This window comes from Mastomys coucha, unplaced genomic scaffold, assembly GCF_008632895.1.
Source record: "Mastomys coucha isolate ucsf_1 unplaced genomic scaffold, UCSF_Mcou_1 pScaffold20, whole genome shotgun sequence".
NCBI classification, from domain to species: domain Eukaryota; kingdom Metazoa; phylum Chordata; class Mammalia; order Rodentia; family Muridae; genus Mastomys; species Mastomys coucha.
Window position 1 is genome coordinate 1,951,229 of NW_022196903.1, and position 15,352 is coordinate 1,966,580.

Sequence of the window (15,352 nt, forward strand, 5' to 3'; positions counted from 1 at the left end):
GGGTGTCTCTGGAAAGAAGTCACACAGTTTCTGAAATGGCCAATAACTGATGGCACTAAAGTATCCATGTGGCCACAAGGAATGAAGAACCCATAGCTAGTGGCAAATGACTGGAACCACATACTATATGACCAGCAGAAGCTAGGTGAATAAAATTCAATAAGACCCAGTGAGTGGGAGAGACTCTGCCACCCTGAATAGAGTTCAGGGATGGGGGTCCAGAGGACAGTGAGCCCATTCAGGACTCACATGGGTCTGGCCATATTGGTAATTATGGCATAGTGTTTTCTATGCTGGTGGTTAAATATCAGTGTTTTAAATATTGTTTGTGCAATGATCACATCTTCCTGAATGTCCTTTTACAGGGAACGTCAGAACTCTCAAGGACACACGTAACTCCTAGAGTAGTGACTACTTATATAAAGAGATTGCTATGTATTTGAGCCATATTAAAAGCATTATCTGTTTGGAATAAAATTAAATTGCCCTTTATCTTATTGCCAAGCAAAGTAGGGGCGGGGGTATTTAATTTAATTGTCACAAAACACATTCTGTGTGAAATTCAAAAAAGTTTGCAACTTTGTGAACAAAATCCATTTGGACAGGCGATGGAGAAGATCCTAGGCCATTAACACACAAAAGCCTGCTTCAGTGGAGATTCTTAGATGTTTTTCTTGTTGCTACATTTCCAGTGCTCTGGGTAAGTGACTGTCATACACTGAAGAAGGTATTTGCTGCTAAGTTCAGGCAAGCCTATTAGAAGAGTCTCCAATATAAGTTCAACAAAAGCAAAAGGTGTTGTAACAGTGTCCTGGGTCTAGATACAGGGCTGAGCAGACAGGTCCCTGTCTCTTTGTTTCCATGTCTCTTGCTTCTGATCTCACCCTTCTGGAGCTGTCACTTTAAAATATGTAACTAAAATTCATATTAATAAACTTTTAAAATTTCAAATAAAAGTTTTTTTTTAAAAAGTATTTAGAACTGATTCACTGTGTGGGAAGTAGTGGTAGTGGGTGTTGGCAAAGTGATTGTACTGACAAAAAGTGTGTGAGGGGGTTCTGGGGGGCCTGGACTACTCTGATGGGTCTGGGTTTTGAATATGAAAGTTGTTATGATTTGGTAAGTTCTGTGCCCAGTACTGGCCAGTTTTGTATATTTATATCCCACATCAGTGCATTAAGTGAAAGGTTATGCTGATTTGCAATCGTGTTTATAAACTTATGTATTATTGAAAAATTAAAAAAATTCACATTGCAAATACTGCAGGGATTTTCTATATCATTTTCTGAACCTATCCATGATATGTAAATTGTGGCTAATTTGTATTCTAGTTAACACTGGTTATGTATTTTCTAACTTTCATAATGCTAATAAGTCAAATTAAGTCTTTATTTTTGTCTCTAACTTTTTCTGTTGAAAAACTAACATGGAGAAATTTTAATAGTAAAAACTAGTAGGTAACCTCCTATTGCCCATCACACTTCCCAACTGCTTAACTTTGGGCCACATTTGTTTTCTGTGTTCTCTCAGTCTCTGTCCTATTTACATATCTGAGCTATTTTTTAAAATTGTTTTAAAAGTTTTAAAGCCCTTGGATGGAGTTAGCTCAGTAGTAAAACACAAGCTGTGTGAGTCCCTGGGTTTGATCCCCAGCAAAACACACACACACACACTATGTAAACAGACAGAGGATGTGTGAGACAGTGTGCTAATTGACTAGGCATTGCTTTAATTGAGGACAAACAGGATTCTTTTACACAACCCAAATATCTGACTCACACATTAACAAATTAATAATCTCATAGTAGAATGTAATATCAAGCCTGTATTTGTTGTTGTTATTTGTTCAAACATGGCTTTTTTTTAATTGACATGAGAAATAAAATACAGGATTCAAGAAAGTTCATTCACTTGTTGCATTGATTTTCTTGTTTCTTCAGGTTCTTTTTTTCCCCTAAAATGTTGCCCCCCCTCACTACCCCATCCTGCTTTTTTCATAATATTGAAAATTTTTAAGTCTAGGTTACTGGCAAACCTTCTGTTTGTTTTTAGATGTGCATAATTAGGCTCGATTTTACAGGCTCATTTCACAAAATCATTAAAGGTTTTCAGTAGCACGTGTATCAACAACTGAAACAAATTCTCATTTTAGGCTATTAGTTAGTCAGACTAAGATACTGGGGCTCCAGCCAGGCACCAGATGTTTTTGTTGAGGAGAAAACATAAAGAGAATTAAGAGCTTTTTAAATCTTACACTTTCACTTTGGTCTTGTAAGAAATAATAGTGACATTTCATGCTCGGAAATGTGTCACAGAAGCCTTCCTTCTTATCGACACCACGCACAGCGGAAGGGACCTGCTTACGTATCTCCAGTTTAAAGGACCTGAGAACTCAGTGAGAGCCTGGGAGGATATTTTGAAGTTTGAAATGATCCCTATATAAATAGAACGGGTCAACATAACTTTGGGATAAAATTAGCCGGCAGTTTGTGGACTCTCCAGCCTTGCCTGTGTGCTGGGTGCTGCTCTCCTGATAAATCATTGCTCCGCTTCCACAGGGCGCCGAGGATGGCCGGCATCACTGCCCCTATCAGCAAAGCTGGAGCTGCCAAGTTAGTTAAGAAAGATTTCCTGGAGGCTCTAAAAACAAATGACTTCGGAAAACTGAAGGCTATTTTAATCGAGAGGCAAATAGATGTGGACACAGTGTTTGAAGTTGAAGATGAGAACATGATTTTGGCATCTTACAAACAAGGTAAAAGAATTGTAGAGGAGTAATTGTGAAATTGGTAGAAAATGGATTTTTAGGTCAGTAGGTCAGCTTTTGTCTGGAAAGCAGCCGTTCTTATTGTTTAAGTGCTTGTTTAGACATTATTTCTCATTTTAAAAAATCTTCCCTTCCTCTTCAGAGCACACTGCATTTGGGCTGGTTTTCATAGATACATACAGATTTTTGTCTGTGTATTTCTATTTATTGCTCTTTTCCATTCTTGTGCCTGGAATTTGGGATCCTGGGTCGTTGTATTTGTCATGCACGGTGTGTGTGGGACTTCCCTTGTGACTGTGTTGGTACAGAATAAAGAAAGCCTCTCCGCTCTGCTTAAAGACTGCTACGATCTACAGTGTGACAGTGTGGCTGTCGGGGTCAGGCCGCTGAGTCTTTCCTAACAGCCACTTACAGATAGATCATCTCTATGTACGTGTGGATGAGAAAGGGGACTTTCTTTTCCACTTAGAGAGTTAATGAATGGAGAAAGATGTGCCAGAGGCACTTTCATGGTCTGTGTCAGTTTAATGGGTTTCAGTGTAGGAACAAAAGCTGAACTCTAAACACACCACAAAGTTAACTTTTATTTTTCTTTTCTGTTTGGCTACAATAATAGAGAAAAAAAATGAAAAAAAAATAAAATTCAGCATCCCTGCTTTGTCCAAAAATATAGGAAAACAAAAATTATAACAAAATTCTTTAAGTTCCCCTCAGAACTCCTATTTAATAAATCAGAATGAGATTAACACACTCATTCTGATTTCCTAAATCAACTAGCTAATGGGAAAACTTAAATTGTGAGAGCCTTTGCAAACTGCAAAGACTCTGTTTACCTTCACTACTGCCTAGAGAAAATATGTGAGAAAGTCTTGGGAGTGGGGTGGAGGGAGAGTTGTTTATGTTCAAATTTAAATCTGTTTTTTATTCATACAAAATCATTAGCATCACCAATTTCCAGATGCAAATGCAATTAGGATTTATCTCTACCTAATTCTCTGTCATTTCTGAAATAAGTATAGATTAGTTGAGGTCAGTGGCTGCACTTTTTGATTTGTGTTTTATGATAAACTGTCATTGCTGTTTTGTCTGAAAAATTAAGAGGTCTAATTTTTTTTGTTTTTACAAAGTTGAAGTGATTCGGTTGAAGGAAAATTTGTATGGTATATAATTAGGTGGCTTGCACCTTATAACTTTATTTCGTGTTTTGATCTGTATGCTAAGTATGTTTTAAAGAAACTTCTATGTGTGCCATATACAACAGGCTCAGATTCAAGCCAGTAGCTAATCTATTTGATACTGAGTAGCAAATACAACCTTTTCTTATCTCCCAGGCAGGTAAACCCCTGCAGACAGGCTCAGAAGTTCTGAGACAGGGAACTTAGAGGTGTGGGCTCCTGGTGAGCAGGCACTGTTTTCTGTTATCTCTTGGGTACCATAATCCCCAAATGTGAAGAAACTGTGTTTTAAATTCTTCTTGTCAAAATAAGTTAATTCCTATGGTCCCTGTGGAACTAACTTTTTATTTACGCTGGTGATTGTTTTACTATCGTTCAGGATATGAGGTGTGGTTTTCAGTTAGAGGCAGAAATTTAAACTGTCTCCAAAAGAAAGAAAAGAGCCCTAGTCTTATGTAGGTGTCCATCTGGAAATAACAGGGCTTGGGTTTGTATCTTCAGGGCTGTCCAGGAAATCAGTGTGCATGTGTGTACATGGTATGCATAGAAACAACTTTTCTCTGCATTTATCAGAAATACGTAGTTGTGATCCTGGGGTAAAAATCTCACTTTCTCAAAAGTTCCTTGAAACTTTTTCCTAGGTGCCTCCAGGCTTAATACCAGCTCTTTCACTGTTAAGGGTAGGAATTGCAGCGATGAAGATGAATAGAACCCTCACCTCTGGCCCAGGAAAGTAGATCTAAGTGGTGATATCAATGTCTTACCTCACAAAGAAATTCTCAGAACAGTGTGGGACTGAGTGCTCTATAACTGGGTAGCTAATTAGTTAGTCAGCCCCTTCTGGAGTTTGTCTAAGGGACGGAGCAGCCCCTGTGTGGCCTTGTTGGATTACTGTTTCAGAAACTTTGTTGTTGTTGTTGGTGGTGGTGGTGGTGGTGGTGGTGGTGTTAAGTAAAAGCAGACTTTTGGGATTGTTGAAAGGCTACATGTTACTCTGTGATTTTTTTTTAAGTACATGGAAAGGCTGTACACCTAAAACTGAACAAGAAAAGTTCACCACAAAGCACTCCAGCAGTTTGATTCATTTTTGTAAAAGTCTCGAAGAAGCTTTATCATTCACATCTCGTTTCAGAAAGGGGACATGTCTGTCTAATCTCAAAGAATGGGTGTCTTCTGCTCTGTTTGCATTGATAAATGGAACAAACTATACTGTCGGCCAACAGTTAATGGTTACCTTGAAACTTTCTTGCGTAATTGTAACTGATAATGTGAGTCTGTATTCAACAGTTGATTATCTTCAGAGGGCTAGCAGGTCTGAAATCCACCCTTAACCAATCTTAGTTTCCTTTAACACACCTTACCACATTTTCCACAGGATTTCAAAAAGTAGTTGAATTTGTTCCTAAATATACCCTGTACCAGCTAAAGTCAAGATCCATGTGTAAGTATTGGAAAAGTTAACACAGAGCTCCACTGGCAAAGATATCAATTCAGCTAATAAATATCTCGGGAACTAAAAAACTCATCAAGTACACCAGTAATTTAAAGATGGCTCCCCCCACCCTCACTAAGCTAGTGGGCATTCTGTAAGGAGTACAGAGCAGAGATACTGGGCTAGATGACTCTTTCCTCCTTCTTGTTCTGGATCCTTCTCCTTAAGAGACTTCTACCAGCGAAGGCAACCAGTTAAAGCAGGCTCTACAGTAGTTCTCAGTATGTGCCAGGGGTTTACCAGCACTTAGCATTAATTCGTAAAGCCAGAGCTCACTCTTTCCCCACACTCTGTTATTTTTAGCTTTATCATGAAATCTTCAGATAAAAATCCCAGTTTGTTAATTTTGAAAAAGTCCACTCTTCTCACTTGGTAAAGGTAACTAACAATCAAAGCATGCTGGTCTGTATTTGTGATAACTCCTGGGGAATGACAAGCATAGATGGGAGAGGGAGCATTTAAAACATAGAAATATCTGCAAAATACAATCTGCTGGACAATCCCTTTATTTTTGTCTTAAGCTAGTGAAGTCACAACATGTTATGGCTCAGGAGACAACTTGTCTGAGCTGGTTCTCTTCTTTTACTGTGTGTCACGGGGCTCAAACTCAGGCACTCAAGCTTGGCAGCAAGCACTAACTCAGCCATCTCGACAGCCAGAACAATTGCTTAAAAATCACAGTGACACAAAGAAATCGTGAATACCCAAGTGAGTTTTTAAATGGCAGGATGCAGCTAATAGTTGGGTCATTAAAGGGAAGTTGTGACATAGTTTATTCTGAGACAAGTAGAAAATATTTAGGGTAAAGTCATAGGTAGGAGACATCTCCGAGGTTTTCCATTATATTGCTTATATTTCACTATATTTTCATTGTATTGCTGGTAGCCTATATTCTGGAAACATGGGTGGTTGTCTTCAAGTCTATTTTTTGATGCTTTTCCCAGCTATATACTTTGGTTCTTTGGCAGATGTATGAGCTTTGGCTCCCTAATGAGACAAGTGGGATATCAGGCCTATCTCTGGTATGAAACTCCCTAGTCAGCAAGGTTAATGAACACCCTTTATTAATCAGTGCAATGCACTTTAAATACTTCATTTGTCGCCCACAGCCTCTTCTGGTCCCTTGCATGGCAGTCATCGTTTTAATTAAAATAATCAATGAATGATTTCACTTGAAGACTTTCTGGCAGATATTCTATCTACCTTCCTGAGGAGCAGCTGATGCCCAAACATCATGAGCACTTTTTATGCCTAACACATGATCTCTTTCTCAGTTATTTTTCTTTTTAAAAATTTTTTTCTTTCTTCTTCTTTTTCTTTTTCTTTTAATTACTGGCTAGGGATAGGAGCGGGGACTTCCCTTTTTCTGGTTGCTGGAAAAGTTTTTCTCTTTAAAACTTTGCATTTCAGGTTTGTGTCCCTCTCCCATCCTCTAGGGAGCCTCTGAGAATTATCCTCAGAATGTTAGCCATTAAACTAGTAGCCTAGAATTGTGCTTGGGTCTATAATCTTTCAGGGCTATGTAAACACAGGGACATGGTCCCAGCAAATGTCTGCTAATCCAGCCAGAGCAGCCTGTGCAAACCTTGGCTGCAGCCAGAGGCTTCTCCCGGTGTGGGGCTGGTTTTCCTTTGATAACATTAGCTCTGATAACTTCTGGTGAGCCTGGGTTTAAGCTTCAGTTTAACCAGAGATGTGTATCCTTTCCCAGTGCAGGAGCAGAACCAATGCCCCCTTCCAAGAATGGGCTGCAACCCTTCCCTCCTCACGACGTTCCTTGAGTGAGAGGGCTTTTTGACTTCAGCCTCAGATTTATATGAAACACTCATAAGTGTATACGTAGAGGTACACATAGCTCTGCATAATTTTCGTAAGGTTAAAACTTGTGAAATTTCTTAATAACTTTTAGCTGTGCAGGTCAGAAGTAGCTCCTGAGAGCTTTGGGGGAGATTGGAGTTTGAGAGTTAAAAAAATATTTTATTGTTACTTTTAAAGTTTTTCTTTCTTACAGGTGCATATGATAGGCTAAAACATATTCTCCTCTGTCCCCACCTCATTCTCCCTACCTTCTCTCCACCCTCTTCTCCTCCTATGAATCTCACTTGTTTCCTTGAGAATTTCATGTCTACTTCTTTTAGTCTGCGCGCACACACACACACACACACACACACACACACACACTACATGGCATCTAGGTATTATAAAAGACAGACATATTACCTTTCTGTGGCTAACTTACTGTGATCATTTCCAGTCACATCTCTTCCCTGCAAAACATATAACTTTATTCCCTTTTATGGCTGAAAGAAAGTTCCATGGTATCTAAAAAAAAAAAAAAATTATCACATTTTTCTCACCTGTTCTGCTTTGGGCACAAGTCAGCATTATCACAGAGACATGTGCATGGCCATGCTTATGCATAATTCAGCTGTAGCACCTCACGCTACGGATGAGTTATGGAGCCAATGCAAACGTCAAACCACAAGTTTAGAGAGTTTGGCCTCTGCTAGTGTTCCTATGAACAAGGTTGTATCCGATGATTTTGGTTCGACCCACAGTAAGTATATCCCTCATGGAGGTTCTTGCCTGCCTGCAGATACAATGTGATACACTCTAGGTAAACAGCATGAGCAGATTATATACCATGGTGTGAGGAAGGGCAGCGATGACCATGAATGCTGCAGATCATGTGTGCATGACTTGGACTGAGGGGTTGAGAATGGGGTCTGTGCATAGGGAGGAGCCTTGTTCCTGTCTCAGCCTCTCTTTTATTGAGACCATTGCTGAACCCAAGCTTTTTTGAGCCCATTTTGTAGACATGGGAGCATGGGTGGCTTTCCCCAGAAGGAGGTTGCACTTTCTTTACCGCCCCTCCCATCCCTGCAAGAGTTCTGTCTTCCTTTTCCTTTTCTGCCTGCCCTCTGTGAAGCCTGAGCCCAGGTCAGTGGCAGCTGGCCTGTGTAGAAGTACACAGAGCTAGACCTTCCAAAGGTAAAGATTAAGAACCTATCCCATGCTCCTAGCATGCTGTAACTATTGGTGGTTAAACTATGCGTATGAGTGTGCAGGCACATGTGCTCGAGAAAATTCTGCTCTTTTGGTATATAGACATTAGCAATAACACATGAATTGGCACACCTCATCCTTGGTTTCAAAAGCTCGCATGACCTCAGATCTCGAGCTCTGTGAGGCTCAGTGAACTAATTTCCTTATTTACTAGAGAACCCCATTTTAAAGATGGTCTCTTTGCTCTTTTTCCTGTTCACTGCAGTTAGTTTTCCTGTTTTGCTACAAGCTGAGTTATCCACACCCTCCCAATCTCACCTCCAACTCTACTACCAAAGTTCTGAAGTTTAGATTAAAAGCAGACATAAGCCTATTCGGAGTCTGCAGTCAGCCCTCTATGGGCAGCAGCTAAGGAATGCTCTTCTCTCCCAAATACACCGGTGCTATGGAAAAGAGATGGGCTTTAGAAATAGCTCCATTTTAACCTTGGTGGATATTCCAAGATCCGGTAGTCTGTGAGCCTGGTTCCCTAGTTCCCAGCTATGATTATAGGAAATACAGATGAAACCAAGTTTTGAAAGCCAAGGATGATTGATGGCCCATGTAGTAAATGATAAAGGAAAACTCTTTGAGTGCTGCTGGGAGTTTAGGAGGGGGAAACACCATAAACAAACCCATTTTCATGCCAGCAACGTGGCACGTTACAGAGGCACTCAGGAGCATCTTCCCTGCTTGGTAATCTGCATCATCGCCATAAAGACAAACACAGTGGAAACCCTGCATGGCAGTACCCCACGAGGTTGGACTGAAGCAGGAGATCTGTGGCTCTAGCAGGCTGAGAAAGTGGCCCTCTTCTCATCTGGAGAATCCGAGGCTTGGGCAGGATGATCTGCCCTCCAGAGCCAGCATCCCTGGTTTCTTTGATTTGACATCAAAATGCTGTTTTCTTAATCAGCTCTCCGCTCTTTCTTCCAGGGTCCCTTTTTCCCCCTATGCAGTTGCAGGCACAAGTTTCCAATAAGTTGCAGCAGGACAGTGTCATAGGAGTGATCATGACAAAGATTACACAGCATCTTTGCCACTAATAAGCAGGCAAAGTGTGCTTTGGTTTTCAGGTTCAGAACCAGCTCCATCCTACACTGATAGGGAAGCTGTCATTGCATGTTGCTTGCTGAGGGTGTTGAGTGCAGAAAGCTAGGACGGTCTGGGTGCAGTGGAGCAGGCCTGTTGTCCCACTACCAGAGGAACTAAGGGAGGGGGGTTGTTGTGAGTTCAAGGCTCATTTGGGCTACACAGAGAGTCTCTGTTTCAAAGAACTAGATTAGAAGAAGAAGAGAAATAGAATATTTCAAGTAGTGAGAATGATTTGTGTAAGCTCTTAGTTCTACAAATATTCTCTTTACTAATTTGTGCCTAGCCAATGGGCAAAACTGTAAAGGAACAGGAATCTAGGAACTGCAGAGATTGTAAGAGTTGCAAAAAGGCTGACCCTGTGTCAGTCCTCAGAAAAAGGCTCTGAGAGACTCATCGGCCACCAGGGACAAACTCCGGATCGATTTTTAATTCAATTTTATAATTGTGAACAAATAAAATACCTATCAAAATTCTCACAAAACATGGAGGAGCACGGGGCAGATTAGTCAACTCCTCTTCCTTCCCTTTTCCAGGCTACTGGCTACCCAGTTATAAGTTGAAGTCTTCCTGGGCAACAGGTCTGCACCTCTCAGTTTTGCTTGGTCATGTAGAATGCCTGATGGTACTGCTGGACCACAACGCTACCATCAACTGTCGGCCCAATGGGAAGACCCCCCTGCATGTGGCTTGTGAAATAGCCAACCTGGAGTGTGTGAAGATTCTCTGTGACCGTGGCGCAAAGCTCAACTGCTACTCCCTGAGCGGACACACTGCTTTGCACTTCTGCACCACACCCAGCTCCATCCTCTGTGCCAAGCAGTTAGTGTCCAGAGGTAAGACTCGCTGGGTGGCTCACGCTGGCTTTACACACATGGTATATTGTGTGTGTTCATACACATATGATCTGGGGGCTTCCTCAGGCAATGTGCTAGGCATTCCAGCACCTTCAACCTGATTCACGATGAAAATCAACATATACATGAGTATTTACATTTCGTTTTGTTGGTTTTATAGTGTGTGTTTCCTACTGAGGTCATTTAGTGACTATCACATTGAACTCTTGATATTTAAGTGTAAGAAATATATTAATTTTTACAGTTACTTAATGCGTTTATTTAACCCTTATTACATCAGGTAATGTAGTAACACAGAGAAACCAGTTTCCACTCTCAACTTGTTTTTATAGATGTACACATGAATATTTGTGTATGTGTACATATTTCAGTAGAGGAGAATGTTAACAAAATAGTAACAAAATAAATTTAATTATAAAAGTGGGGAAGTGTTATTAAGGAAAAAATATCATCTGTGTTGAGTCAACTATTACAAAATGTTAAAGACTTTTCTGGGTCAATTAGCTGTTTTAATTGTCAAATAGTATTTTGTGTATATGTGCCATGTAATTTACACAGGTCTCAGTCAAGAACGTGCCAGCTGTGGAGAACCTGTGAACGTAAGTACTTGCGTGTAGATTCCTGTAGCTGGACACATTTTTATTTCCTTGTAGTCAATATCCAGAGGTGAGAAGGTAAGACGAATGGTGCATTTCTAAGAGACTGACACCCTTCTTCCCAAAGTGGCTGGGCCACTTCTTAAATTTCACCAGCAATGTGTGAAAACTCCAGTTTCTTGCTATTCTTGCCAAAATTGATAAGGTAAAATATTTTACTTTTTCTTAAAGTACAGGTATTTCACTTTAAGGGCAAAAAATTTAGCTCTCTCTCATAAGTGTGGAGGAGTGTCCCACTGTGGCTTCAGGGTGGTGTTCCTTCTGGGTGCTGTGAATGTCATCACATAATATTTGACAGATGAATTTTCACCTGCAGAAATATCTGTTTATGTTTTTTTGCTCATTGTGCATGAATGAGCTGCTGGCTGCTTGGTTGTTCTGGATACAAGATGAGTAGTTTGCCTTTACAAGTTCCATAGTTTGCAAGTAATCATTCTGTCTCTCTCTGTCTTTCTCTCTCCTTTCCTCTATTTCCCTATTTTATTTCCTTATCTTTCCTACTTTTTTTCTTAATTTCTCTCTCCCTTTTTTTTTTCATGACAAAGTCTCACTATCTAGAGGGTGGAGTTTTGGAATTTAAGAGTTCTAGCACTTGGGAGATGGAGAGAGAAGGATGGCAGGTTTCAGACCTGCTGAGGCTATAAAATCAATGAGAAATTTTCTGTAAAACAAAAAGAGGTAATAACAAGTAAAAAAGAGTGAATCTAGATGAAGTCACAATAAATGCTAACACTTAAATGACCAAAGCGTAAGGAGAATGGAAGGGTTTGACCAAGAGGCAGGGGTCCTGAGCCTGCCCTTGGTAACTCAGGTATGTCAAGAAGCTGGGACCAGCCAGCTACAGGGAAAGCTACCGAGATTAAATGAGATACTCCTTAAATCTGGTGAAAGGTTAACCCCGATGAAACAAAACAACAAAAGTAAACAAAACAAAAACCGGTTTGACGACATAGTGTGGAAGCCAGATTAGGCTGGGGAGGGTGTAAATGGATGTTTTGAAGAGAATGTGCTAAGAAAGCTGTTTGCCCAGAGAAATGGTGCAAGAATAGCCAAGAATAGCTGTGATTGTGATGGCTGGGGAGGCTGCAGGGCTAAAGGTGACTGCAGGGAGGCCCAGGGGAAATTGCAGACAACAGGCACAATTAGGGTTACTTTCATAATCTTTCAAGGATCCAGGCTTTCAAAGATGGGATGAAATCTGTAGGTGACAAGATACTCTCTCCATTTTTAATAAGTGTGCCCTATAAGATGATTTCCAACACCACAGTAGATCTGGTGATGGTAAGGCGAGGCCCTCCAAATCTAAGGAATCCCTCCTCTACCACGTGGAGGCAAAGCCGTTGGCGAAAAATGAGAGAGAGCAGGGAAGGTAGACATTTCCGTGAGAATAGTGAAGAGTGCAAAAATAACTTATTCAAGAAGTGTAGTAGGACTACTGAGTCCTAAAGACTCCCCTGAAGCTGTGGGGATGAAGGCAGCCATCAACATGACTCCCTGAGGAGGGAGAGGGAAGAAATGGGGAGAAGGGAGAAGGGAAAAAGAGAGACAGGGAGAGACAGGGAGGGTTAGACTGAAAATGCGACAAAGAGAGCAACAGAGTAAGAGTGAGAGAGAGAGAAAGAGAGAGAGAGAGACAGAGACAAAGACAGAGACAGGGAGATACAGATAGAGAGACAGAGAGAAAGGGAAAGACAGACAGAGAGACATATGGAGGGAGACAGAAAAAGAGAGACAGGGAGATATAGAGACACATAGAGACAGAGGGAAAGAGATAGAGAGTCAGGGAGGGAGAGAGAGAGAAAGAGAGAGAAAGAGAGAAAGGGAAAGACACAGAGAGACAGACAGAGAGAGACAGAGAGACAGAGGGAAAGAGAGACAGACAGACAGGAAAAAACAGAGAGAAACAGAGAGACAGAGGGAAAGACATGTGGAGAAAAAAATACAGAGGCAGAGACAGAGGGAAAGAGAGACAGAGAGGCAGAGAGAGAGAAAGAAACAGAGAGGGAGAGAAAGGGAGAGAGGGAGAGTAAGAGGGGGGAAGGGGTTAAATGGATCAGTGATACCAGCTCTCTCAGCTCCTATGTTCTGGATACCCCCACATTTTATATTTCCTTCCTTCCTCATGTTAGATTGAGTTTAGATTTCGTTCATACTTAAGTAGTTTAAACTTTAGATTTTGTATCATAAGAAATGACAGATCTGTTCTGTTAGCTGGGACAGTAGCATGACAAGGACACCCTGGAACCCACAAGCTGTGTTCTAACTGTCCTTACACTCCTTTCCCAGTTTTAAACCTTTAGAATTCCATACATGTATACAATTAAGTATGATGATTCAATCATCATATTTTCCTCTTCTACCCCATCCCCAATTGCTCCTAATTTATCCCACCCTTATGTCCTTTCCCCACTTCTTTTTAAAACAATTCACTAAGTTCCCTTAGTGCTTCCCTTATAAGTGTGGGTGTGGAGCCATCTACTGGAGGATGGCTGCCTAGCAATGCCTACTCTGCCAAGAGGAAGGAGTCTTCCCTCCAATAGCAACTGGCTCCCCAGCTGGAGTGAGGCTTCCTCTCACACAGCCTTAATGCTGTACACACTGTGGAGAATCTTGACTACACACACCAACTTTAACTCGGGAATCCCATTTCTGGGATCAGAGATTCATTTTGGTAAAGAAGACGTTTGATCCAGAGTTTAATTTATTCCCAGGCCCAAATTCAAGCTGTAGCTGTCTCCTCCAAACAAGGCTATTCAGAGAGCTGGAGACAACAGAAAAGGCAAGCTGGACACATTCAGCACGAGTCTGGGACTGGTCTAGGTAGCTTCCCGTGGGTCTTCAGAACAATCTGACAACCACACAGTTTGTAAACTGTACTCCTGAACATCCAAACTTTACATATTATATGTACATACCCATACATATGTATAGATACACATATATGTATATTGTGTGTGTGTGTATATATATATATATATATACATATATATATATACACATATATATTTATAAAATCTTAAGATATCTGATTTACTTTCACCACTATGGAATTATGTATATTACTGAAAAATTAGAAATACCTGTCCTCTTAATAGACTATTTTGTTATGCTGTATACATTGCATGCACAAATTAAATGAGTATTCATTTACATGGACAGTTTTTATTTATTTATTATTTATATAGGGTCTCACATTGAAGCCCTGGTTGGTCTGGTACTCAGCCTAAAGGAGCCTCTAATTTGTAGGAATCTTCTTGTCCTAGCCTCTTGAGTGCTGGGGCTACAGGCATGAGCTACTGGATTTGGTTAATGTACAAAATTTTTTTAAATAGGCTTTTATATGAACTCATGAACAGAATAGATATATTTTGATTATGTAACACTAATGTGTATCAGGAAATAATATGTAAGTTATTTATCCAACATTACTGTTAGCTAATATCTTACAGTATCTAAATAACTTTTAGTAATCTTGGCTTACAGTGTGTATGTTTGTGCACATGTACACATGTGCATGCATGAACCACATGGTTGATATGTGGAGTTCAGAGAAAACAACTCTTGGGCCTCAGTTGTCTCCATTTATCATGTACCTGTTGAGCCATCTCTCTGGCTCATAAGTAATTTTTTTTTTAAAAGGCACATCATCTATAGGTTAAGATCCCGTGTTTTAGGATGTTTTTAAAATAGGATCTCTGTAACCCAGGCTATCCTTTGACTTGGTATAGAATCCACGATGGCCTTGAACTTCCATTTCTACTGCCTTTGCCACCAAGTTCAGAAGTTACAGGTGTGTGGGCTTATGCAGTGTTGAGCCTCACGCATGCTGAGCAGCCATCCAACTGACTGGGCGACAACTCTCTCTTCCCATTTGGATGTAATGGAACCTGGCAAACAAGATTCAATAGAAAAACAAAATTGCAGATGAAATAATTGAGGGTTTGTTTTTGTTTTTGTTTTTATCTTTGTTGTCATTTCTTCGGAGGGAAGAAAAGCAGGTTCGTGCTTGTGGGCCAGTCTTCCAGTCTGGAGATTCCAGAAGAGTCTAAGGTTAACTTAGTCTTTCAGGGCATCTTTGCATCCTCACCTTAGGGGGCAGCACGGGGCAGCACTTGGTTAGAGGTCCTTTCCAGGAGCCCTGAGTTTATTACTGCACCCTTTCCCATCAAATTAGTGCAAACTGGCACGGTCACAGCTAATAATGGGGAGCCCCTGGTTGTGGTTGGTCTCTCTCTCTCTCTCTCTCTCTCTCTCTCTCTCTCTCTCTC

The 15,352-nt window shown here is 40.7% G+C and overlaps 1 protein-coding gene across 1 annotated transcript in view; it reads left to right on the forward strand.

Annotated features, from left to right (window-relative positions):
- Positions 1-2,193: 2,193 nt before the first annotated feature.
- Positions 2,194-15,352, forward strand: part of Asb4 (ankyrin repeat and SOCS box containing 4) — a 43,573-nt gene continuing 30,414 nt past the window's right edge. The window contains exons 1-2 of the mRNA XM_031381120.1: positions 2,194-2,755; positions 10,108-10,407. Of these exons, the coding sequence (XP_031236980.1) occupies positions 2,569-2,755; positions 10,108-10,407 (487 nt within the window). The 5' untranslated portion in view covers positions 2,194-2,568. The remainder of the gene's footprint in view (positions 2,756-10,107; positions 10,408-15,352) is intronic.